The sequence below is a fragment of the Podarcis tiliguerta genome (assembly GCF_965153285.1).
Source record: "Podarcis tiliguerta genome assembly, chromosome: 17".
NCBI lineage: Eukaryota > Metazoa > Chordata > Lepidosauria > Squamata > Lacertidae > Podarcis > Podarcis tiliguerta.
Genome location: NC_139550.1, coordinates 7635792 through 7663517, shown reverse-complemented (window position 1 = coordinate 7663517; position 27726 = coordinate 7635792). Strand labels below are relative to the sequence as shown.

General features: G+C 40.5%; 2 protein-coding genes across 4 annotated transcripts; one reads left to right on the top strand and one right to left on the bottom strand.

Moving 5' to 3' along the window:
- Positions 1-649: 649 nt before the first annotated feature.
- GTF2E2 (general transcription factor IIE subunit 2) lies at positions 650-26870 on the bottom strand. 3 transcript variants are annotated; one of them, XM_083420622.1, is made up of 8 exons: positions 26661-26870; positions 24236-24402; positions 13145-13236; positions 11676-11783; positions 9538-9720; positions 7656-7749; positions 2252-2367; positions 650-1176 (listed from the first exon to the last, which is right to left on the bottom strand). In XM_083420622.1, the coding sequence occupies exons 2-8, from the start codon at positions 24396-24398 to the stop codon at positions 1060-1062; spliced, it is 873 nt and encodes a 290-aa protein (XP_083276748.1). In that variant the 5' UTR covers positions 24399-24402; positions 26661-26870; the 3' UTR covers positions 650-1059. The 3 variants fall into 3 exon arrangements, with proteins under 3 accessions (XP_083276748.1, XP_083276750.1, XP_083276749.1); XM_083420624.1 differs by lacking the exon at positions 26661-26870 and adding an exon at positions 26035-26157; XM_083420623.1 differs by lacking the exon at positions 26661-26870 and adding an exon at positions 25827-25993.
- SMIM18 (small integral membrane protein 18) lies at positions 13857-21851 on the top strand. Its single transcript, XM_083420818.1, has 2 exons — positions 13857-14623; positions 20901-21851. The coding sequence occupies exons 1-2, from the start codon at positions 14464-14466 to the stop codon at positions 21230-21232; spliced, it is 492 nt and encodes a 163-aa protein (XP_083276944.1). The 5' UTR covers positions 13857-14463; the 3' UTR covers positions 21233-21851.
- Positions 26871-27726: the final 856 nt, after the last annotated feature.

The window sequence follows — 27726 nt, the reverse complement described above, 5'->3', positions numbered from 1 at the left end:
AGAAAAAGAAAAAGAATGCCACCTTGTCCCATTCTTTTTGCAGTACAGTTAAGATGGAAGGAGGAGGCTGGAGCTTAAGCCATGAAGCTCTCCAGGTGATTTTGGCCCAGTCAGTCTCTTAACCTAACCTACCTTGCAGGGTTGTTATGTGGATATAATGTGGATAAGGAGAACCATAATTAATCACCCTGAGCTCCTTGGAGGAAATGTAAGATATAAATGTAGGAAACAAATAAAAATACGTAAAAACCTATTATTAGCATGGATATACCAGGAAAAGCTGAAGACAAAATGATTTTGGGGATTGGTTTTGCCTGGTATATGAGATGCAGCTTTCCAACACAGGCTGAATTGTAGAAATGACTCAACCCAGTAAACTGCTTACCCTCCATAATCTGAGTGGAGCTGCTAGCCCTGGTGACCAATTGAAACTCTGTACTAAAAATTAATGGAGGTTTCCAGGGTCTTTGTGAAATAATAAGTAAGGAGAATGACCCATGTAAAAAATACGTTGTGAACGTGGAGGACCATTTTAAATTGTATCCTAACAATTCCACCCCCACTCATTTTTATTTCCGCAAGACAGAAAGCATCAGCTTTTATTGTAGTTCAATTAACAGGCAAGGAAATATACCCCAAAATAAATGCCTTGTCTTTCTAGTATTTTATTATAAACATGTTTCCTTGAGAGAGAAAACAAACACTCCATTTTATCTCTAAGTCAACCCCAATGAATAAAAGAAAATACCCACAGAACCCCCCAAAAATTATTCAAAGAAGACTTAAATGGTGAATACGAACCTTGGCACTACATGCTGAATATATTTAACTCCAATACCAGAGGTCTATTGACAGTGAACAGCTCTGATCCAAGTTCATATTAGCCAATAAGATAAATATAGATGAACAGTTCATCCTTTATCTCAAGAGCTGGTTCTTCTCGGCTGCTGCAGGACTGGGAGGGGGTAGAACCACTTAACATTATACACAGGACACTCGTCCCTCAGAGCTACTGAGCATCTGCATCAAAGCTCACAACTGTTCCTTCCAGAAGGTCCTCTACTTGCCCGGAACCACATCAGAGTAATCCTTCAAAACTCCAGCCAAATGGTCATTGTGAGTCTTGAACCTCCGTTTCTTCTGAGATGCAGGCTTCTTTCTCCTTTGAATTGGAGCCTAAAAGGAAAAATAAGGAATAATCATAATCCTGTTAAAACATTTTCTGCAAACAGCCTTGCAGGATCAGACCAAAGGCCTATCTAACCCAGCATCCTCTCTTGCAGGCAGTGGCCAGATGGCGACCTCTAAGAAGCTCACAAACAGGGGATGACAGTAATACTTATCTCTGATGGATGCCCTGGCTTCTGATAACCAGAAATGCAATATCACTGAACGTGACATTTTCTTTTTACCTATCATGGCTAATGGAAGTTGAAATATCAATTCTCCATGAATTTGATTGCCTGAGAAACACACCAACACTAAACCATGACAGTGCAGGGTGTGGGGAACTTCTGGACTGCAGACCAATCGTGGCCCTCCAGGCTACCCCCTATTTGGCTGTGGAGGCCATTTTGGGGGAGTCACACCCACACCACCCCTGATGTCATACATCAGCTAGTGGGCGGATGGGACCGCACCTTCAAATTCCCTGCACTTCTTCAGACCTCCATGATTTGAAGGAAAAGTGCGAAGGGGAGGGGATGCATGAAGGTGTGCTGATGGGTGGTACAAGTGTGTGCTTTGCTCAAGGTTTCTGAACACACTCCCTTCATTATTTCTCTTTTAAACCTCCATGTATGTACATGGTAACATAGTCATAATAAATGATTTTGAACAAAATGACTACTCTGTACATGGATGAAAGAAATGCTACATTTTGACCCGGGTATAGTGAAATAGGGAACAGTCTTTAAAAGTTCCCAGCACTAATCTTATAATCAAGCCTAACCCTAATGTCATGGCACCATGCAAAAAGAATGAATTTTACTGAGTCCATAAAGGGATCAAATTGCTGTAACCATTTGCCAGATCTCAGGCAAGCATTCCTAATGGTAGGAGAAGGGCAAAGAGGCCTGGGGAGAAGAAGAGGAAGACAACTACCTCATTTATTAGTTGCAAGACAAATACTGATTGTTGTCCTGTAACCTGATTATTTTAAGGGTAACAAAGCATTAATTCTGTCCAGATTAAGTTCTCCTTAACTGACTCAACACTAGAGCGAAGCATGGAAAAATGGCAATTTTCTTACTATTTTCTTTGGTCCAGCCTCCTGCATGGAAGAAATTCCCTGGCGTTTCAGGTACTCTTCTATCTTCTCTTCATCCATGGAATCCACAGGAACACTCCTCCACAGTTTCTGAAATTCTAAAATGCCAAAATAAGAATACTTAATTAGACACGGCACTGGATAAACAAACAGGAAATATTTCTCAATGCATTCACAGTGCAAAACTTGCAGAGTTTTAAGCAGTAGGAAAAACTGCTTTCCCAGATTGTCAATGACACGGCAGACAAACCATAAGGTTTTAAATTACAGTAGTGAATTGAAAGGTCAAAGATGAACACTCCTGGAAGCTGGTTAGAGGGTCACTTCAGCACAACTGCTTTCAGAAAAGTCTCCCAACCTTTTCAGGATTTCTTTTTCCTTATAAGAAATGCATATGCACTTATGCTTAGTGAGTATCAGTTCAGTACACTCTAATGATTGGTACCATACGTTTTTCTTTAATGTATGTGGCCTTCAAACTAGACAGCTGCTGCACCAGCATTTCCTCCCACTGACTTCCCAGTAACTTCAAGTGAAAGATAACTGATGTGAAGTCATTGCATTTGGTGCCTCCACATCTCCCACAATGAGGTGGAGTGGAGACAGAACGCATTGTTCTCATGTGTTTTCCTTCCGTAGGTACAGCTGGGGAGAGATGGGTTGGCAGCAGACACACATTTCCTATAACAAGTAGTTTGAGCCCAAAGGAAATGATTAACAAATCAAAAGATACATCATGCTTCTATCCAAGTCTCATTAGTGTTGTTGTTTTTTTAGCACACTTTTAAAACCAAAAAGCTATCTTGGCCTATGGGTCACAGAAAATGAAGAAGAGGCCCAAAGCTTCAAAGAGCAGCAATGGTCTGATAACCTGCATGCAACCTGCCTCCATATATCGTTTTAAGTGCTTTCCTGGAATGCCTTTATCAAGGCTGTGACTGGTACAATTCCACTTCCCTTCATTCCATGGTAATTAACTTCGATAGTGCCTGTCAACAGACCCAGTGCACAACCCATCAATAAAACCCTAAAACACGAGTCAGAAACCATTTCAGGTATTCCCACATATACCAAGCATTCATGTTTTTGATGTGATGCTAACCAAGGAAATCCTCTGTGACCTTTCCTCCTTTGGATTTAATATGAAAGTAATGGAACTGGTTGGAGATTAACAAATTTAGGGTTAATTGAGAAAAGGCAGCAGTGCAGCCGGGGGGCGGGGGCGGGGCGGGTCTTCCAGGGCAATTACCCAGGGCGCATTGAGGGGTGCTGCTGACACTGCCCTCCTCGAGCAAGCCCTGCGCCGGTGTCACTGGTGGCTGGTGTCACTTCAGTGGTGAGGGCTGGCAGGCGCAGCAGGCTCCTTTGCCTTCCGTGCCCGGCCCCTGGTGAGGGCACACGTGTCTGACCCGGAGTATTACTGCTTAAGGTTTCTGTTGATCTTGGTTCAGCTGTACAACCTGTACTTGATGGGGCTACACTCCCCCTTAGTGATCAAGTTAGTAGCTAAGGGGAGCAGCCACAAGCTCAGCAGCTCTGCCTGGTGAATCAGCCAATCAGTATGTGAATGTTTGTGTAACTGAGGGGAACGCGAGACATGTGAACGGAGTGTGCAAGTAGTTTACAGAGTGTATTAAACTGAATAAGGAAAAGGTAGAAGAGAAAGTATTTGAAATGAATACATTTTCAAGTTTTTGCAGTTCTTCACTTGTTTTTTATTATTTTGATCAGCAATCTTGGGCTGATAGGAGTGTGGTAGGTTTTGCACACCCAAACAATTTGTAAACACAAAGACGGGCATTATGTGGGATGAGATGGATGACCTCATGAGCTGGCATAATAAAAATGAAATTCAACAATGCACTGTACAAGGTCTCACAAGCTGCTAAGACAGTAAATGCAATTCTTGTGTTTGCTGAGACATTTGTAATATAGGAAGTGAAATACTGGTATTTTTGGCATTGAAAAAGAAACAGGGAACAAGCCTACCAGAATACAGAACTCTTACAACTCAGAAATGCAGCACTGTTGAAAACACTTGAATAACTTTGCCTTAAAAAAAAGAAGCACTTCCATAAAACATATGAACTTGATCTGGGAGAGGACAGATCACAGATCATAACATGGAATAATGAATTAAAAACCTTTGGGACACTTCTGCAAAAATCTAACCTTCCTCCTGCAGCCGCCTAGCAATTCTGAGAATTCAAGCAAAATCTGTCCCAGATGCACTGAGTGCAACCATATCTTCTGCAAACAGAATACCTTCACATTTGAGAAAACTCAATTAAGTGCTTATACACATTAATATGTAATGCATTAAGCCTCAATCTAAACCCAATTATACACAAGCAGAACAAAGAAATAGAAGCCCACCTACCACCAGCACAGAGGGGAAAAGTCCTATGTACAGTGGCATTAACCTATTCACCCATGACATTGGACTGAGATTAATCCAACAACAACAACAAACACTCCTCCAGGTCCACTGGACACTGGCATGCCTTAAACGCATGGGCATTACACCCATGGATGACCCGCTGGAGAAGTAAGCAGCCCGCCTAACCCACCAACTATGGAGCTACCCAATAATCAAACCCTTCTGGGAATGGAATTAATTTGGTACTGGACAAATTCCTGACAAAAGGAGGTACCAACATCCTATTTGGCTACATACCTGGGGATTATTGAAAATACAGAAAAGATGGTTCCACTAAGTCACACAGGCAGCAAAATGCATAACCCTCTGAAAATACTGAAAAGGATGGATAACACCAAAAATGGAAAACTGAATACAAGACCTCCTCTCCTACGGCTAGCTGCCTGTGAGAAAATGCTGCTCTATAAACTACATAAAGTCTAGTTTCCAAGAGAATTGGGAGCACAGCTTTGGAACCTTTCACAGAAAAGTACTCACAACCTGAAGAAGTGGGAGCACAACATAGGAATGGAAACTTCTCTAACTGAACAACTGTTAATCTGGGACCCCAAACATCACTGACATTTATTGGCCCATATCCTTATCTGAAAATGTAAACCTGAACATCATATGTAACACACCAAACAATGAACATCAGAAATGGAAATGCTGTAACTGAAAAAGCACAAGAGCAGAGGGAGGAACAGAGGAGAACTGGGGGTAGAGGGGGCAGGGATAAGGGACTGTTCTGCTTTATTGTAGTAACATGAAAACCCTAATAATAACAGAAATAATAAAAAAGGAATTCTGAGAAAGCCCTGCATTCCCTAAAAAAGGCAGGAAGATGCATGCAGATCTAGAGAAAAGTCCCAGCTCTTCAGAAAATGCTTATTAGCCCTGATTTTCTGATTCCCAGAACCACATGCCCTCCTATCTATAAGGAGAGAATAGCTCACTACAAACAGTTATCATTCACATGTGGCATTATATCAAGGAAGCTCTAGTATTTTAGAATTGGGTATGCCAACTTGATATATGTTTTGTAATGGTCTAAAACAGTGGTTCCCAATTGGTGGTCCATGAACGGCAAGGGGTCTGTGTAACCCACCCAAGCAGGTTCGCAACACCACTCACATAACAAAAACTACTATACAGATATAAATATTTTCAAAAGTAGGGGGTTCATGGCTTGGCTTTTGAAAAACAGGGGGTCCACAGTACTGAGCTAATTGGGAACCACTGTTCTAAAATAAAGCCTGTAATATGTTATCCTATGATAGCCGTTGCTGACTATTCATATCTGAAAGAAAGAAGTAAGTATCTTTTTAGCAGAGTTCAAGCTTTAAAAAATCAGATAAATGATAAAATCACAGGTCACAAAACACACTGTTAATGTACCATGACAGATTCCAAAATAAAAGTTATACACAATTATTTCCATAACAGAGCAAGCAAACTACAAATGTGAGATTATGCTGCCATCTACAGATCAAATTATGAAGACTCTAACCTTTCACAAACATTTTACACTGCTATGCATTCATCCTATCAAGTGATATTAAATTAAACATTAAGCTAATAATTACAATTACAATAAACATAAAGCCTTAAAAATCAACCATGTTTCAAATTACTGACACCCCATATTGCAAAGGAATTGGGATTAAATAGACTGAATATCAGGTAGAAGTGCAACACCAACTATATTTAGATAATTCATAAATAAAATATGATAATAGTGATGACAGCGCAGCACATAATGGACAAAAATGACATCATCATCAAACAGTACATAAAAATAGTACATTACTACATATGCCAAATGGCTTCTATGCTTTCTCTAAAGCATTCAGAAAAAAGAACAATCCCACTTTATTAATAGCTTAGCCATATTTAAAATTATTTTCTCTCATATTCTTCTAAAATAATTTTTTGAAGGAGACAAAGAGGCTTTATGAAAAGCCTACCAACCACTCCTATATTTAGGGAACAGTCTTATCATCTGCATATTCCCAGCGGTTATCTGAAAACTTGCCCCTCTCCCAGGAGGTCCAATTTGGCCTTGCAAGGCCATTTCCCCCAATCCACACACACACCAGGTGGCATCACTGGTGATGTCCGCTGATGGACAGGAGGACAGGGTTTAATGACACTGGTTGCGCAATCCTGTTCCCATATTCCTCCCTTAAGATTGCCTTAACAAAAAATCCCAACCACTTTTAGCTTTCCTCATAGAAGGTGCTTGAATCTCTTGATTATGGTTGTTGTTTTTCTGGGATATAGAGTTTTTAAGAAATGGCTCATACTTGCCTCCTCTCAATTCATTATTTCCTATGAATAAACTAACAAGTTTACATGTACGAGCTGAATCTCTGCCTGCATGTTTGCCATTCATAAGAGGACAGGGGGACTATGTGGCTGTATGCAAGGGAGCCTAAAAGGCCCTAGAGCAGTGTTTCCCAACCTTGGGTCTCCAGCTGTTTTTGGACTACAACTCCCATCATCCCTAGCTAGCAGGATCAGTGGTCAGGGGTGATGGGAATTGTAGTCCAGAAACAGCTGGAGACCCAAGGTTGGGAAACCCTGCCCTAGACCATGATACCTGCTTTCAAGGGTCTCCAACATCCAGCACACTGCTAAGATGAGTGTGCTCAGTATTTTAGGCTCTGGAATTTAAATATTAGATGTATTAGCATTCAGGTTCAAGTTGTACAACATCAGATGAAGTGAGACACGCGAGTGACATTTTAACATTTGACACCATGAGTGTGGCATCAGGTTTGGTGAACTCCAGCTCTCATCAGCCCCAGACAACACGGCCACTTGTCCGTGATAATGAAAGTTGTAGTCTAGCAACATCCGCTTGACCAAAGTCTCACAGCCCAGTAATAAACTATTCTAAACCCATATCTAGAATATGCTTTCCCTAGACATACATATATTTATAGCTGTAATTAGAAAACCAACCTTCATCCACTGTAAACTGACAGCTCTTATCATTGTAGAAAAGAATTTTCTTCTTATCAGGACGTGTAACAAAGATGATCTGGTCCCCTAAAGCCTCAAATGTAAACACAGAAACATAAGTGTACTTAAGCACTGATAATTCCAGTACTTTTGAGATCCTCAACAACTGAATCTGTTAAGAGATATGGGTGGATGCTCAACACTGGAACTCATTTAGAATAAATATGAGACGGATGCTTGCATTAATTTTGCCTATGACATAAACAATTAACAAAATTTGCAAGCATTTTGTGAATGGGCAAAACATCTTGTAACTCACATAACAACAGATACAAATTATTTATCCCCACAGTGTTCACTTTTATAAACAAGGGGAAGGTGAATAATCCTAAATTCTAATGGTTTGTTGACTTATAGTTGTAGAAGGCAAGAGGAAGAACACTCTAATTCTAGTCACTAATTCAATGAATTATGAGGGGGAGTTAGCCCATCTCTATCATATATATTAATAAACACAGCCTACCTATACATATATTCTGAAAAGCCGTTGGAAGCCAGCTTTTCACTCTGAATGTCACTGCTAGGTAAAAATCTAGCAGCAATGATCACATGAGCACACATAACTGCAGGCAGCTCTCAAAACACCTGTCATTAGGGTAAGAGCTGTTTGAAGGTATGCTCCCTCCATGAGAGGTCCAGAGGGTGGAAACACAAGAACTGGCCTTTTCTGCGGTGGCTCCCCATTTGTGGAATGCTCTCCCCAAGAAGGCTCACTTGGCACCTTCATTGCATATCTTCAGGAGCCAGGAGAAAATATTTCTCAATGAACAGGCCTCTGGCAGATCTATGAACAGGCCTCTGGCCTTTTAAATGTGTTGGGGGAGAAAGTTATTGGTTTGTTTGTTTTTTTATGTATTTTGTGTTCTCATGTTGTATTTTTATGCTGCAAACCACCCTGTGATCTTTGGAGATAGGGTGGTATACAAATTTATTAATAATTAAATGTGTTAATATTAATGGAATTTTCAGAAAAAGTGATTTATTAGGTGGTCCTCTAGGTGTTGTGTTGTAAGATGTTCGGAGTCTTTAAGATGGCAGATGGTCTAAATCAGTGATCTAAACAAATACCAAAATCTTTTGCTGTGATTCAGTTACTTAATGTAGTTTTGTGAATAAAAGAGTATGTATTAAGCTTTTGGCTTAGCATTAAAAGTACTAAAATGGTTCTTAAAAAGGAAGTCCAGAATTCAAAAGCATTCTCAACCACAAGTTGAACTGATGAGGACCCTAAGGAACTCACTCTCTGTCAGCATCAGTTCCTCATTTGTAAAACTGGTATATTTAGGTTGGAATCCTATACAGGCTTACCTGGGAGTAAGTCTCATTGAACTCCCCCCCCCCCCCCAATCAATACTGCAAAGGCCCTTTTATACTGATTTGCTACCATGAGTAAGACAATGGCTATGATTCAGAGGGTTGACCCCTGATTTTTATTTTTATTTTAAATTCTACCAGAAGCTGTCTACATTGAATTGCCAAACTGTTCTTTGAACTCTGCAGTTCAAAAAGAAGGGTGGATGTTTTGCACCAGTTCGTTTAAAAAGAAAAAATGGTGCTGTGTACACTACTTTCTTCCAACTTCTCCTTTAAGCAGTGTTTGTAAGAACTTAGGGGAGCTGAAAGAACTTGCGGGGGGGGGGGGGGGATTGTCAAGGCAGCTTCTGAGCATCTCTCAGGAAAAAAATAGATCCTTGCCCAGATAGTGCACACAAGTTGTTCTGAACTGCAGCATATTATTGAAAAAGTAAAAGCAATTAACAAGTTTGCTTTTGCAGAATAAGAAAAACAAATTCCTAACATGAAACTAGGGAGTGTTGCTTACCTTTATGGCTTTCTGTGCATTAGGCAGTCCTTCTTCAATATCTTCTAGAAGTATTCCTCCTAGCCCTCGCTGGTCATGTTTATCCAAGAGCCGAAGCAGGGCCTTTTTGTCTTTCAAATTGTACTTAGGCTTGAAAGCATATTTTCCATCTATAACATCTATTTTGGGGTTGTTGACAAGGGCCTGTAACATAAATACATGTTTTCAGCTTTTTGCAGAAGATGCCATGTATTTGCTTTGTATACACTTTGTTAAAACAGTACAGTGGTGCCCCGCAAGATGAATGCCTCGCAAGACGGAAAACCCGCAAGACGAAAGGGTTTTCCGTCTTCAGAGGCGCTTCGCAAGATGAATTTCCCTATGGGCTTGCTTCGCAAGACGAAAATTGACGAAAATTTTTGAGGTTTTTTTCCGCTCCAAAACCCCTTTTTCTGAAGCGCTAAGCTGCTAAAAGCCTTTTAGCAGCAAAACCGCTAATCCCTTAAGCCTTAAAAAGCCGTTTTTAGCCATTAAACTGCCAATAGCGCTAAAAGCGCTACTCCGCTAATGGGCTTGCTTCGCAAGACGAAAAAACCGCAAGACGAAAAGACTCGCGGAACGGATTCTTTTCGTCTTGCGAGGCACCACTGTAATTCCTAAATTATGTACCAGGAAATATTGCCTACCACAAGAAAACTGCATATTAAAGAGCCACAATAAATTAAAGGCCCAAAGTAGGAACTTCATGTTGCATGCCTGTATTACTCACCTGATCAGCCTCTTTCCACCCAATGATTATGTAAATTGCATGATGTCTTGGCATCACGAGCAACTGGAATATTCAGTCACTGTCGGTGCAGAGATCAAGCAGAATTATGTGCCTGCCCAGGAGGCTGCCCGGTGTGTCTCTGAATGAGCCATCACTCTGGCCTTGCCTCTTTCCAGGACTTCTTGAAGGAAAGTTATTCTGCAGTATCTCTGCTTCTCAGCATGGGTGTTGTGCAATATGAATTTGAGGTGGGTAGGACGGTGTCTGCTTGTAAACTCTAAAATATACTAGGAAAACACTCTCACCACTACCCCAATGAAATTGGCTCGGGGGGGGGGTTAGGAGAACCCCCAGAACAGCTCGTGGGGGGGATGACACACACACATTGTTTCATATGTCAAGCTGAAATGGTTGAGTCTCTCAGAAAACTGCATCTTGGTAACTCACTCACGGGTAGGGATGGCTGAAGTGCTCATAAGCCTGGGGATGAAGGTGCTTGGCGATTGTCCCAGGAGACATTGACCTCTTTTGCCCGACTGTGGGAGCTCCCCTCCAAGCACCAGCTATTTTCCCTGCCCAAAGCAAGGCCCACTCTGGCCAAGTCAAGTTGCTACTGAATAGTACTGATGGTGACCTGCAGACCCTGGTTCACTCAGAATGTCCCTGCTGGAAGAAGAGCATGAAGCTGAACAGCTTGCAAACTCTGTTGGAACCAATAGGGCAAGGCAGGTGTTTCAGAATAGGTGGGTGGAGGTGTGTTATATGGCAACAAGCCACAGTTTTATTTTGCTAGTACATGTCTAGTCATGGATTCTATGAACACTGGGGGCTTCAGGGTGCTCTTTTCCCCAAGAACAGATTATGTTTAGACTTTGCTAAACATTTAATTACTGTTTAAAAGTGATGGCATCTTGTACAGCCAAAGGGAAATATTATTAGAGTATGTGAAAGTAAAATATGCCTGCAATTGTAACATTTGAGAATCCACATTTAAATAAATGCAGATCTTTTAAGCTTTTATTACTATAAAGCACTCAACATTAAAACTATTCCACAATTAGCATACACACAATATGAACTGGAAATTTATGTTAACGAATGTATATGCTTTGAAGAGTGCCACACCTTTTTTAACGTGATGCATTCACATTAGATAGCATTTAGATATCAGGTTTTTAGGGGAAATGTAATATTAAACATTACAGAAAATATATTCACAATAACTTGAACCAGTATTTACCAAATAGTAATTTAACAACTTGCTAAGTTTGTCTCTTTTGATAGCTCATTAAAGCTCTGTATGACAGCTGAACAATATGAGTTAACATTTGATAAAAATGCTTATTTGAACTGGCCTTATCTCAGAAGTCTGAATAGTTGCTTTTGTTACCTCACTCATTAACCATTGTTTCTGCTTCAGTCCAATATCTAGGTGCTGTGTTTCATCCAATATTTCTTCCAAAGTTAATGGGTGTGTATCACCACGCTGGTGCCGCGTCTAGGGAAAGAAATAATAACTACTTTGAGTTGCTATTAATTTTTTTAAGTAAAACATTAAGAGTACATAAACTATGTGCTGAAGTTGGGTAGCAACGAAATGCAATTTCGTTTAGTTAAAGAACTGAGACACTATTCACAGATTCAGCTCCATTAATTTACCTCTCTGTATTTATTCTTATCCTGCATGTGTTACAATCAAATCCATTAATTTTTTTAAATATCGACATATAAATGCTCAGAATGCTGTGTACCAACAAATAGGCCAGTGTTGTATCACAAATGTGTTACAACAGCGTTTCAGCAACACTGCATTGCTATTACAGGAATTCAGCTGCTAGGTTTTGGATCTTTATTGATAGCCCTTCTAAAATTTGAAATGGTACCTATGCTCATAGGAAAGGAAACCAGCATCTAGGCAACAGGTGGGTGAAATCTCAAGATCAAGGGCACATTGATCTACAGCTTGGCTCTTACCCCAACCAGCCTGTACCAAGTAGCTCTCCTGCTTTGCAACATGGGCAGGGCTGTCAAAACTGAGTTTGGTTAACTCTTATCCAAACGCACATTGGATAAGAGTTAACCACCCATTTTTTTATTGTATGAACTAAGGTATATATATTAATTCAGATGAATAATGTCCTTACTGTAACTACAGTGAAAATTAACTTGTACAAAATTATTATTCCAAGCCAGGTGTTAGCCACAATTATACTTTTTATACTTTTTAGCTCATTGCTGCAAACAATGAAATCACAAGAGTTTATATTTTAATGTCTGTGGTTACATAAAAATATAGTTACTTCTTGGTTAGTCACAGATATGTCGTGTACTGCTATGCAAATGAAGAAAAGACTAAATCCTTACTTCAGTGTCTCACATTTCCCTTATGCCTACTTATTCCCTATTAAAACTAGCACTTTTAACCGGGGGTTTAAATAGTCTGTGAGAGGCCTATAAACAAAATTGCACCTCTTAATTTCTATAGTCATTTCCGCACAGGAAACAAGGTTTCCAGGATACCAACTGTCAGAGGAAATCAATCAGCTTGTGGTTGTTGTGTGCTGCTAGGTATGGTCATATTTGTGCTTAAATCAGAAGCCTTCAAGGCAGAGTTTAGCTGATACCCTACTCCCATTTCCCACTCTTAAGGATTAAGCAGGAAATGATAGACCTCAGTTGGCAGGCAGAATAGTATCCTCCCCAAAAGCAGCAGAGCTATGCCTGAAAGATATATGCCATTTTTTTGCATCTAGCCATTTTCCTTGTCATATACATTTAATATTGCTGCTGAGATTAAAGAAATTATACTAGAAGGTGCACACTTTATTGTTCTAAATATCTGGAAACAAATGATTATACCTTCATATAATTCACTATTTTTGCAAGGACTCCAAACTTGTAGCCAGATCCACCAGAAAGGGCTTTCAAGTTAAAAGATCCATTGCTGTGATCTGCAAAGGAAAAACATGTTCTCATTTAGGCTAAATATACCCTTCTGTTACCATAACCACAAAGAAAAAGCTACGAGCAAGACCTAGCAGTTCTCATATGCATTACAGTATTTTCAGAAACAGCACTTATTACATGTTTGGAGAAAAAAAGATTTTCAAAGCACAGTTCATTATCATAGGAGTAATCTTTATCAATAAACTGTTTGTGACATTTTTAAAGCGGAGTATCTCTTTACAAATTGTGTTACACTGGGAGTTTTGCAAAACTTGGCAGCCTTGGTGTTAACGATATTTACAGATTACCAGCAATGAGCCTCAAGCCTTCCACACAGCATGAATGAGGTTCCCTGCACATGAAGCTCTGCAGAAGACATACTCCCATGGAGTGATCCCACAATGATAAAAAGCACGTAAATAAAGCAGTAACAGAGGTAGGGCCAAATGGTTATTTATCAGACACTTCAGTGGCATGGTGACTGCATGTGAAGGGGACTGGAGACAATAAATGCTTCAAGCAACTAGTAAATTATTACAGTGGTACCACGGATTATTTTCAGATATATTTTGTGGAAAACAAAAACCTAAATTTCTAATTTTCCAGAGGTTATTCTGTTTTTGGCTTATTTCTTTTTTGTTGTTAATAATAATCTCTGGTATTTTGCTAGCTGCCTTAAGATGCTAGAAAAACAGCCTACAATATTTTAAAGAAAGACAGAATAACAAATTTGGACACATTTTGAAGAATTCAAAACACATTGTAATTCTCATAACTATCACCTGGTCTTCCCTGTCTATTTCAGCTATAGAAACGGGTCAGAAAGCAACAAAAGAAAAAAGGTAAATATTACGGATACAATTCACAAACTACTGCTGTAGTTTCAAATATTTCAATGCCTTTTACCATAAATGGTTGACAAAGCAGAAAAGACAAAATGTGTGTCTGTGTGTGTGTGTACATAATAATATAGGAAAATTTAGATCAGGCAGTAATTCTCTTCTATTAAGATTCTGACTAGTTATGGATGGTTCGCACCAGCTTGGTATGTCATTAAAAGAGCAAAGAAACCTGAAGGCATTAACACAATAAGTGCCTTGCTCGGATCAAAGCAAAAGCACAAAAGGCCACATTATTTATAAATATATTTAATGGTTAAAGGAGCTTCTGGGGGAAAGGCAAGGCAGGGGAAGAAGATCTAGACAGATACCCTCTACATTTCAGATTTATGAATGATTTCCTCCTCGAGTAGGGGTCTGATGCAAATGAGCATAAAGGAAGTTGTCAGCTGCATTCTGCTTCAGCCAATAGCAGCAGAGCTCCATTTTAGCTGTACCCGAGGCTGTATTAAACAGCAGATCAGCACTGTTCCAGCATCCTTTCTAAAAAGAGGTAGGTTTATACCTTTTTTAAACTGTTGTACAATTGTTATCTGAAGGCAAAACAGATTTTTAAAAATAAATCAAAGCATGCAAGACCCCTATCTACAATTTTTTTTTAAAAAATACAAACTGTTTACTTTCTCTTGCATCTAAAGCTGGATTATGCGCTGCTTAAATGCAGAGACGCTTCTCTTGTGCTAATAGAGAATCTTACCATCTGTGCATTCATGAAGAATTGATGACCATCCATCTTACAGAGAGAGCCCAACACACCCAGTAATATTCTGTGATCAAAATCCCTTTGAGGCGACGTGTGACCTACTAATTAATCTAATTTTGCCTGGTCAAAGCTACTGTTAAATAAATATGAAATAAGGCTGTGCTAGTAAGATTCTTTTGTCCTCAAATTTAAACTATCGCTAAACTGCACACAAAAAATGCTATTAACCAAACCCACTAAGCTGGAATCTTAGACTAGCCTTAACCCTTAGCACTTAGCTATTGTACCTCTTCCGAGATGGATCACTGACATATTCAATGGGATTCTGCCAGTTCAAGTGTGAAGTGATTATTGTTTTGGGCTGAAATCCTATATCCTCTAATTTGGGAGTAAGCCCCACTGAAACCAGAGGGGCTTCAGAGTAAACATGAGCTGTTAAGTTTTATGTTGTACTGGTTCATTTAACATAACAATTCCATGCATGTCTATTCAGATGTAAGCCTCACTGAGTTCAATGGGTCTTACTCTCAGATAAGTGGGTATAAGACTGCAGAGAAGATCGTCCTTAAAAACATGTTCTCGTATGTTTCCATATGGAACTTCTTTAACATGACCTAGAGAACCTACTTTGCAAGTCATGTCTTTTACTGCTTTCCATATGGCTAAGTAAAAATAAGTCAAGCAGAAAGTACATACAAATAATCATGAAATATTTAACTGTCATTTGATTGTGTGGGCACACAATGAAGTGCATACATACATATATATATATATTTACCTTACTGTAAAACCAAACATTTTGTTTCAAAATTTTAAACTCAAGGTAGTAAAAGAAAGAACCCTTCCAAAGCATAATTGTCAGCATGCAAATACAAATGCCCATTCTTAAAACAATCAGTATTGGACAGTAATACATTTACTGATTTACTAAGCACCATCATGTCTTTATACCACATTCTATCAGGGCTAATCCTCCTGGCACAAGTAATATTTAAAAATAAAAGGCAGTCACTCCCTTGATAGCCATGTCTGAAGCTCTCTTAAATAGTTACATTTATATTTCACCCTTCCCCTAAATATTATTGAAATGTGTTGTTTTTAAATCTTTGTACAAACTTATAACAACATAATACCACTAGTAGCAATCATTAATCGGATTACAATCAGTTTTTTAAACCACTGTACTCTGCTTTTTCAACTAAAATGAAACACAGCCTCATACATTAATCACACACCCCAAAAATACGTCAGGTTGTTGATATTTAGGCCAAATAGATATATAGGATTCCTTTCATAGTAAAGCAATCAGTAGGCAACAATACCTTTATGACCTATGGACTCATCAGGCTTTTCTAATAATTTAGGCCGTGCACTTTGCTCATAATTTTATATACTTCCCAAGCTCTGTTGCCTCTATTTACAGCAGTAAAATGTTGGATCCTATGTAGCTATGTGTCAGTTGTGGCTAAACAGGAACCTTCAAAACATGGCCCAATCTCTTATCACTGCACTACCACCATTGGGCACAAGCACCTGCTAGAGGCACCGTGGGCAATTAGGTGTTTTGTTTTCTTTCCTGTATCTTGCGTTATTTGGCAGGATCAAAGTACAATAGGAATCCAAATGCTCTTTTTATTGTGGGTGTTTTGCTTCCTCTTCTCCCCTGCTCTTGATAATTTGGAGCACATTGTAGGTCCTGCTTCAAAATTAAACTGATCAAATTAAGCTCATGGCAGTTCTTTCCAGGAAATTCAATAAATCCCAACACTCTTAGCTTTTCATGTTCATATTTTCAACACACAGCTGGGCAGTCTATATACCAGTGGAGAGCTGGAAAGGAAAGCTGTTCTCACTAGTTAAGACTCTTGCCTATGTCTATGTAGTGTGTTACCAAAAGGGCTTTGTCTTTTTGTCTCCACTAAAACTGCCTTTGGAAGAAATGACAGAAGCTCTCCATAGCCAAGTCTAGCCATCTTTCTGTGACAAGTTTTACCAGCTGCCAGGGTTCGAAATTAGCAGGGTGCCAGGAGCATTTTGTGCCTAAAGATTCTCTATTTGTGAGCACCTCGAAAAGTCTGGGTGCCGTTTTTCGTGCCTGGCTGACACTCAAGGATCATTGAAATGTATGTGCTTTGAAACCGCAAAGTATTTGATAAGGATAGACAATAAGTTAAGGAGTTTAACAATAAAGAGTAGAATATTTTGAAAACTGAAGTATGGTACCAATATTTTTATTCTAAACACCAATCTAAGCATGTATTAACAGTTTATGCTAAAAATGTGATCTTAACAATGTGTCACTTGCGTGAATTGCGTATTAGTTCATGCTTATCAAAATAATAAATAAAAAGTGTTGCCACCCCACCCCCTCAGTGACAGCTAGACGTTCTGTGTTGGAGCCCACAACCCATGTCCCAAAAGCCTTTTGGCTCCTAGCTTTTCTATCCAAGTTTGTAACACTGCCTGCTGCTCAATGATGCCATGTGAGGTCTAGCCACCTCTAAAACAGAAGAGCCTAGCTGTGGCTCTTACTTCCAAGACTGTTCTTCCATCATGCACTAACAAGCAGGCTCTTTTCTCTATGTTGATTTTTCTGATGGGGCAATTTTCCCAAATCCCCCCCTGCAAGGCAGAAAAATCCAGCAGATGGATGACTAGACTGGTGGGTGAACTGTAGTCTAGAACTGCTTACATCGAAGACACAAAGCCAGTATCGGTGCTCTCCCATTCTACAACAGGGATGGGGAATGGAGAACATTAGGTCCCCCCCCCCCAACAAGATGATCAAGCTCCTCAAGCTTTGGGTGTGTAGCTCAAAGCTGTAGTCCAAAGCTCTCTTGCATTTACTACTGAGGCTTCATGTGAGTGGGGAGTGGGGCTGTCATGCAGCTGAAGAAACTGTTGGCCAATACATTTCAATATTACTTTTCTGATCAATGTTGAGCAGAAGGAGCGTAGAGGCTTGGGATCCATGACATTCCCTGCCTGTTGGGTGCACAGATAATAAAGCAGAGCTAGAACAGTTTTGGGAGTAGTCCTAATATTGAGATGACGACCCTATGGCCTCTAGTAGGTCTTCTCTTTTGGCGATAGTAGCTGTGGGTTGTGTGTGGAGGATGTCTCACAGCCAAAGGGGTGTGAGTGGGGGCTTGCCAGCTCCATCCAATTCCCCACCCCCATTTTGAGCTCTCTCACTGGGTTGTGGTGGTGTATGCTTGCAGGTGAGGAGTCCAACGGGAGCTTGCTTTCCACAAGCAGACAGGATTTCTCTCTCTCTCTCTCGATCTGACTGGGGAAGCCTCTCCTCAACCAAGTCAATCCAGAATTCTGTCTTCCAAGGCCCAGAGATGGAGACTTTCCCTGTGCCAATTACTATCTTTCTCTAGAGATCTCAAGAGAAAACTAAGATCTCATTTTTTAAAAGTTGTACTTCACATTGAGAGCCACTGGTTTAACTCTTATCTCATTAGCTCCTACAATTAGACCATAAAGAGTTCAACAATCTAAGCAAATAAAGAGAGAGGCACCATTATAAATGTGAGAGTACCAAACAAATAGCACACAATGCAAAGTTATTTGGACCTTATTGTGTTAATCAAACTCATTTAAAAATAGAACTGTGATTAATAGCACTAGCCTACATTTTACTCTTTAGGTAAAAACATGGGCTAGAAAAGGATTCTAGCATTTGTTTTGACCTCGAAAGTATGACTGTCATGGCAATTACAATTTTTGTTAAACTTCCAATAAATGTTATACATTCACAAAAGCAAGGTCTTCATTGATGCTCAGAGCCCTTTAAACAGCAATATATCCTTCTGATTTTGATGTCTGGCTGTTATTTGTACCAAAAGCTGCCATTTCAGAGAATTATATGAAGTGACCAACATTAATCTGTACTACTTGGATTACTATGACCCAGAAGACATATGGGCCTTGTTCAAATGATCAGATCTTAGCTTATTTGGCTGAAATATGTGCTAGCCTTTCGCCTGCACATGCTGCTCCTTCCTTTTCCTCTGTGCAGTGCACTGTAATTAAACCCAGAAGTCTCTCATTGACCATAGTTCTAAACGAAGAAACTGTTGTTTTGGAGTTTTTGAACAAGGCATGGTAAGAAATTGATTTAACACCTTAGTTTGTTCTGAACCTGGGAAACAGAGAGCTAAAATCAACAATGCCTAAATGCAACCAGAATGGACATCTTGTGTACAATACAGCCCCAAATCTTCTCCAAAGGTCTGAGATACTATTAGTGCAGATTTGGAAGGGTATGCGGGAAGCAGAAGGGAGTAAAGGGCATTTCCATTGTATGAGTAGACATTAATCTAGACACAAATCTTGGTGACCTTTAAAAAGTTCTCTAAAGCTGCAAACCTATGCTAATTTACTTGGGATGAAGCCCCATTGAACTTAGTGGGACTTACTTCTGCATAGAAATACACTGTGATGTGAATTATGACCAAAGAATTATATTCTAAACACTAGAACTTAATTCAAACAAAATGACTAAGTTTGGCATGCCAGTCAGCCAAGCAGTCAAATATGGCCAGATATTCCATGAAGTCAAGATTGTCATTGGCTGTGTTAGCATGTAATGCTAACTCATGATTTGTTTAAGCCACTGTATGTCCAACAAACCACAAACTGTCTCACAGATGGGCAAACATGGCTTGTTTCTCCAATGATTGGTTTGTTTTCCAACTGTTTTTGTCTCATGCCTCTATAGCTTACAGGGGTCAGCAAACTTTTTCAGCAGGGGGCCGGTCCACTGTCCATCAGACCTGGGGGGGGGGGAGGAGACTGTATTTTGAAAAAAATAATGTATTCCTATGCCCCACAAATAACCCAGAGAAGCATTTTAAATAATAGCACACATTCTACTCATATAAAAACATGCTGATTCCCAGACAGTCTGCGGGCTGGATTTAGAAGGCGATTGGGCCGGAACTGGCCCCGGGGCCTTAGTTTGCCAACCCATGGCTTAGTGAGAGGGGTGGTCATAGAAACTATGGCTAAGCAAGAATGCAGACATATCCAAGCAAAGTTAGTAAGCCAGCTTGTTAGCCAACAATAAACTGTGATTTTACATCACACTTTGTTGTGAGAAAACAAACCATAGTCAGTCTGCTGATCTAGGTTTGGACATTCAAACAAACCACACTTTGGCTAAATGAACCATGGTTTAGCATTATATATAAACTAGCCATTGTACAGCTGGCAATTTACCAATTTATTTCATCATGGTGTCATTCATTAGCAAGATCAAGAGTGAAGTCTGCTTGCTCCCTAGCCCTATAGCAGTCACAGAGAAAGCTTCTACTGCTGCTTATCCACAGGCAACTACAATAGTAGCAAAGGTCCTAGGACTGCCTAGGACTTCATCTTGTTTACTGAAGGAACCAAAGAATTTATGGCCTGCACAAGTGCTTTTAAAAACTATTTTTTTGTTTTTTAATAGTTGCTGTTACTTGGCTTATCTTTCTGTTTTACTTTACTTTTTTTAAAAAACAACAACAACTGTAGGCTGACCATGTTTCAGGATGAAACTGAGAGAACTGATCAGTAAATTGTTCACATTTATACAAACTTTACCCAACATTAAAAATGATAGCAATTACCATTTTGTAAGTTAATTGGGTTGGGGGGGGGGGGAGGTTAACTTGTTTTTACAATTTGCAAAATGTCAAACCTATTTTTTGTTCTAATAAAGTTGATTTCAAAATACATGACCATTATTTGACAGTATCTGTCCAGTCAAATGTCTAGTCCTACGCATGACTGATGCAGTCTTGCAATGCAGTAAGAAACATAAAGTAAGCACTATGATCCAAAACTTTGCTTTATTTGAAATAAAACTGAATTAATGTACCTGCAGGTCAACACCGTTATATAAAACTATAGCAAGAAACATGAACAAATAATTAGCCAATTAAACAACACAACCTTTCTCAAACTATTTACATAGAAAGAAACAGTTCTATTTTGTTGGTGACAGGAAAAAGCATAAAAATTTAACAACAAAGGAAAATCACCAACTTTCCTGTTTGTATATTTCAACACACAGAGCTGGTGCAGAGACGGAAGTTGGAAGACTCTCTCAACATGGCAACATTCAACAATAGCCGTTGGAATGAAACTACATCCCTCTACCAATATCTTGGTTTTCAAGTGCAGAAGATTTATCCTTTCCATGACAACTGGAACACTGCCTGCTTTGTCATTTTGGTCATATTTATATTTACTGTAATATGTTTGGTGGTGCTAGCTTTCTTATATGAGCTGCTTGACTGCTGCTGCTGTGTGAAAAACAAAACTATGAAAGACTTGGAGAATGAACCAAACCCTGTTAGATCTATGATGGACAGCTTCAGGAAACGTGAAACAGAAGTGGTGTAGCAATGGACTGTTTTGCTAGCACCTGCAGCAAAACCTATGTTCAATATTATAATAAAGCTGCTTGCAACTTTTGACCAAGCAAGTCAGATTCTGCTTAGCCTTAAATATCATTAGCACCATTTTTTGTTCACTGGTGGATAGAAACTTGAAGAGTTCACAAAATGCTTAATACTGCGATGATCAATCACAGTGTTATGTGAAAATGGATTTTATGTAAAAGTGGTTTCTTTGTTGGTTTTACAATGAAAACCTGTTGACTAGATTGGAGTAAAATTTTGTTCATCTGACCAATTATGTCTACTGCTTAATTTATTTATTTTAAAAATAAATATTATTGTCATTCAATATTTCTTTCCCAAGGCAGGCAACAAGTAATAACATATAAAAAGACAAAGTAAAGTGTATAAAAACAGCAGAGTAAAAATAGCACTAAGACTGATTCTATTTTTAAAGTATTTGTCATAGTCTGAAAGCTTATCAAACCCAAAGAAGTATAGCAACACAGAACCATTTTAGAATTCTGCACATCTGAAGGTATTAGATGAGCAAACAACATTTTTTTAATCATTTATGTAGAACATTTCAAATATTTAAAGTTATTCACATATTCATTATGGTATAAGCATTCCATCAGAGAATGAGTATAGGAGTGGCTAACATTTGGGAGTCCAGATGGTGCTGTCCTACAACTCCTGTCATCCCTGACCATTGGCCTTGTTGGCTGGGGCTGATGGGAGTTGAGAGCACAACAACAACTGGAGAACTGCTGGTTAGCTGTCCCTGGTGCAGAGAGAGAAAATTATGTTAGCAGGGAGGTCAAAAGAAAATGAAATGCATGAAGTACTGACAGTAAAAAATTTTAGCTGTATGTAAAATAATTGTAGAGAACATTCAACAAGTCGTTCTTACATTGGTAAATTAATTACGACCTGTAACTTACCAACTCAATGACATTTATCAACTACTGCAGTTAATTACTGCTGTTGGCATTTTTTGTATTCCATCTCCGCTGACCTTACTGCTAACATGTTTTTCTTTAGACACCACAATATATATAAAATATTCTGGCAATCCAGGGTAACATTCCATGCATCTGATGAAAGCATTATGCCATGAAAGCTAGCCTTATGCCAATACATGAGTTTGAAAGCATACCAGCGCGACTAGTGACCATATTGCATATTTGTCAACCCTGCATCTACACAGTAGGGCTGACAACTTGGTTAAAAAACATGAAAAACCCAACAGTATGTGCTGTGTTTTCTTTTATATTTGGAACAGTCAGGCAAGGAAGGAACTCTGTTAATATGAAAACAGCATTGTTTCCTGCTCTTGACTTTGAGAGGATTTAAGCCTTACAAGAAAAGCAAGGCTGGCACCAAATCTAAGTAGCCCTATGTTGGGTTCCCACTTCCACCAAAATCTGTACAACACACAGTAGAACTTGATGCCATGATATCATTACACCATGAGGTCTCATTGCTGCCATCAAATTATGCAGAGCACGGGAACACAGCATGGTGATGACAGGACAAGCAATTCTTGGCAGCAGGCTCACGTAACATTTAGTTCTGCAATCTGGTTTAATGAGGTGGGGGGAGGAAACGACTGAACTGATTCTGCCATGGGGTGAGTGGTACAGCAGTCTTTTTCTAACCACAAGCAAGTCTCAGTGAATTCTAAGCAATACTCAACACTGCAAGTTACAACTGCTTAGCTGGCTGATAGGACTCTACATCAACAGCAGCACCAACTTTGCAATTCTTAGTATTGGCCCTGAAAGTGTATGATCATTGACTTGGGGAAGGAAGTCTGGAGGAAAGAAAGAATGGCAATCATGCAACAGGAGCTGGCCGAATGATGAGGCTTGCTTTATTAGAGCATAGTGTTACTCTATTCCTTTGTCCAGCTGCTAGTGCCCAGCAAGTCTCCTTACCTTACCGCTCCTAACTTGCCTGCATGGGCTCCTATCACCAGCTGCAAAAAAACCTGCCACTCAAACAGAAATCTCAATATAAGCCAGGGTTAATTCCATCTCTCACATTTCTAGGCTATGATATAACATAAAGGCCCAGAAATGGGATACTGGAATCTTAAATGATGATTTAATTTTTTCTTTTAAGAGTAGGAATACAAAGTAGCCTCACTCATGTAACTGGAAACTGTATTAAAAAAACTATAAACACTAACAAAATACTATCACGAGAGCTAGAATCACTTTAGCAACACAGCTCTGCTGCATGAAAGTTCAGATAATATTACTTCTCTCTTGAAGGAGCACCACAAACCAAGAAAAACAGTCCCTCAGCTCCATTTCTGTTATGTCAATTATTATTAGTAGTAGTATTTTTTTAGAAAAGGTTTATAGTCCAACTTCTCCATCCCCAAGTCATTAACTGATCTAAATTGTTCCCGACCCCCACCACAAAACTGCCATTAGAAGAAACATACAAGGTGCCCTGGTTTGCACATTATCTATTTATTTATTAAATTTATATCCTATTCTTTCTTCCAAAGAAGCCCAGAGCAGCAAAAAACAAGTGATAAAACATCTTAAAAACATTAAGCCACAATTAAACTATGGTTTAATGTAAAAGAACAGTGAGCTTGTGAGTGCTACTAAAACTGCAGGCATTTCACTCCTTCCTTACTCCTGCCAGGAAACAAACCATAGTCTGGCTTGTCCAAACCTAGGCTTATGGTTTGTTTTTCTCCATGAATTGAGAAACCAATGGAAACCAAAGTTTATTCCTGGCTTGTCACTTGTGGTTTGCTTGGAGAGAAATCAGCCACAAACCTGGGTGTGGCAGCAGCAGTGAGGCATAAAACATGCAAGATTTCAGTTGCATATACCAGCACAATGCACATTCACATTTATTTCAGCTGTGGTTCATTGTGACACGTTAATCAGATCGTTATGTATACATAAAGCTCAATGTGCTGGAAGGATAGGACATAAGAAGAAAGGTTTCTCCTTAAACTCCAAAAGCAGAACCCACGAACCTGCATTCTGTTTTGAGCTTGATGATCCACCCTGCTCTACCTTTGTCTTCTTCTTCTTAGAAGATGAGGAATCAGAAGAGGGTGCTGGACGTTTTTCTACAGCCGGAGTACATAGCGCTCGCTTTTTGAAAAGTTCTCGTTCTCTTAGCAAGCTTGGATCCATAATTCTGTCAAAAAAAGTGAAATACTAGTGAGAATGTGTTGTATTTATACAGAGCTTTACATCATACATAATAGTTGCGTTCAGACACGGTCAGCCACTAACATGGGAAGAGTTGTCTTCACCATGGGTTGAACAAGATCTAGCTAGTCAGTCCCACTCTATTTCCCTCAGAGGACATCAGTGGGAACTGTAGTAGGCAGAGGCTGAAGGGCTCTGGAAGACTAAGAATGAGGGCAGAAAATGCCCCCTGAATAATCATAGTACCATGGGATTGCCACATTATTTCTGTTCCTAATACACTTGAATTTGATTTTTATTGTTGGAATATTTTGTATGCCACTTTGAAAGTTTCTATGAGTTATAAAGCAGGATAGAAGTACTGTAAATAAAGAAAACTAAATTATAGTTTAACACTACAGGGAAGCGTCTGGGTGAACTTCCAGCCTGTGTGCTCACTTCTCCCTCCAAAAGCATTAGCTCCTATTTTCAACTAATCTTGGTTTACTTATTATGTGTGAACACAGATAAATTGTGGTTGTGTTAAGCATGTTTTAGGAACAAAGCTTTATGATCCCGGCTCAGTCTCCTAAACCATATGAAACCCTAACAATAGTTCTTGGTTCAGGTATAGCATGTAATCACAATTACTTGAAAATGGAAGCCAAATCTTCTTATGTTTTCCTCACGAACCACAGGAAGGTGAATACTCAGCTCAAAGTGGCTGCTCAAAGCACTATTTCACTACTTCTTGGCTTAAATCCATGCCGTAAAGCTCATAAGCGTTATCTTCAAACAGCAGATGTAAGGCTGAAGAAAGCATCTTGCCCAAGACCATCTAGTAGGTTTTCAGCAGAGGCAGTATGTGAATTGTGGATTTCCTGTATCCCATATTTAGCCACTATAATAAACTAACTTTCCTGGTCGCGAGGGTTCCACAGTTTTAGGTAACTGGCAAGTGTGTGCTCATAAGTACAAAACTTTGTATTGACTATGTCTTGCTCAGCCCTGAAGGAGCACTTCAAGACTAGGAGCCTCCCAAGACTGCTAATTCCAAGGCAACATCCTGTTTTCTTCTATGTTCAAAAGGGAAATGGACAGCTGAAGAGTTGTAAGTCAGCTTTCCCCTCATCCCAAGCTGAGTTACCAGGTAAAATATTCAGAGCAGCATCTCTGGCGGGAGTCCAGTTACACTTGCGAAATACAGAGGACTTCACCAGAAAGTTAAGGTGAGCAAGTGAAACACGCTGGAATATTTGCATAGGCAGCGGTTGCCTCCGAAACTGAGGTAATGGCCTTGAACCATTATTCTCTCAGCCTGAGACCTCTTGCAATGTGAGGCAATAGCACCGCCTAAGTTACAGGGTATTAAGCATTACCCAGCCAGCTCCTATTTCTGCGAAGAGTTTTGAAAACGTATGGGTCACACACCTACTCTACGGAGTGCCTATGGAACTCCTGGCGGTGTTTATCTTTGAGGAACCCTGGAAATCGTGCGGAAATCGTCAGGGAGCCCCTGCGCGCGACCACAGAGCAAGGTTTCTGAGGGTTCCCTGAGGAAGGGAACCACAGTCCTGTGGCGCGGCTGACGGTGCCTCTGGAGCAGAAATTTCCCTCAAAAGCGGGGGCCACTTTTCACTTTTTCTCAGCTTCCGCACGGCAACCGTATGTCGGGTTCGACTACCCAGGCTTTCCTCAAAGGGACTCCAAGGGGGACATGGCAGTTTGAAGAAGCCGCTCCGAGCTTCCTCAGTTAAGAGGTCAGCCGCTCTGCGCGCGCCCCTTCCTCACAACCGCCCCTCAGTTCAAAAACCACAGTGTTAGTGTTGTCGTCGTCGTTGTTGCTTCAACTGTTGTGAGGAGGGGGGCGCGCCCCTCTTAACTGAGGAAGCTCGGAGCGGCTTCTTCAAACTGCCAGCTCCTCACAGCCGAGTCCCTTTGGGGGAAGCCTGGGTAGTCGAACCCGGACATACGGTTGCCGTGCGGAAGCTGAGGAAAAAGTGCCCCCCCCCCCCAGTTTTTGAGGGAAATTTCTCTCGCGGTCGCCTCATGCCCGGAATATTCCCGCTTCCACAAGGGGGTTGGAAGGAAAGGGGGTTGCCCTGCTGACTCCGCCCGGGGAGGTGGACTGCCGGGCTGCCCCCTCACCTTCTTCCCGAGCCCGCCCCCCACGAGGCAAACCCAGAGTCGCCGTAGCAGCCGCCAATCCCATCCCGGGGGTGCCGCTGAGCGCGCGCGCCCCCGCGCGCCAAACCACTCACTCACCTCGCGCACGAGACTACCCCAACGGCGGGAGTGGGGTGGGCGGGAGACGGGTAGAGTGTTTGGTGGGGGGGGGGGGTGGAGCGGGTTTGGGAAACCAACTTGAGCCCTGCGGCTCGTGCTGCTTCCCTATTGGCTCAGCTTCCTAGCGCGCAGGTCTTCCGCCGACATTTCCCATCCTGCTCGCTAGGCGCGACGTGACGTCACCGCAGCTGTGCCTCTCTCTTTTTTTAATATGAACCCGGAAGTACATGCCTACGTTGCTCAGGCAACGGGGAGGATTGTTTGAAAGGCACATGCGCGGAGCAAAAGTGTTCCTCTACCCCCCCCCCCCCACTCCTACTACTGGGTGATGAAGTAGAGAATGCGTATTGGTTGGCATGCAAGGTGGGGGGTGGGATTAAGGCGGGTCTTGGGGGGGTGAAACTTAATTTTTGCAGCGATCTTAACAGTACTTTTGGGGGGCGTGAGGAATTCAAATCTGCTATCATTTTTGTGTTTGGAGAACGTCTGGCTTCGGAAGGCTGCGTCTGATGAAGCACATAAACTGGAGGAGGACCTTTTGGTAGCTCCTAAATTTTGGAACTTCCTCCCCAAAGAAAGACCCCTTTATTACCTGGAGACCCTTTTATTTTCACTTAGGCGTCAGATGAAAAGAAATTCTGTTTCTGTAGGCTCTTAAGATTTAAATACTTCAAATACATTAAGTATCCATGAATTCTGGAGAATAATGAGATAAAAAGTCAAATTTGGTGTGTGTGCATAGAGGAAGGGGTGGTGGGTTTTGGTCCTTAAGGAGTAAGGGTTAAATTATTTTAGGTGGCAATTCATTAGAAAATACCTATACAGTGGTACCTCAGGTTAAGTACTTAATTCGTTCCGGAGGTTCGTTTTTAACCTGAAACTGTTCTTAACCTGAGGTACCACTTTAGCTAATGGGGCCTCCTGCTGCCGCTGCGGCGCCGGAGCACGATTTCTGTTCTTAACCTGAAGCAAAGTTCTTAACCTGAAGCACTATTTCTGGGTTAGTGGAGTCTGTAATCTGAAGCGTATGTAACCTGAAGCATAT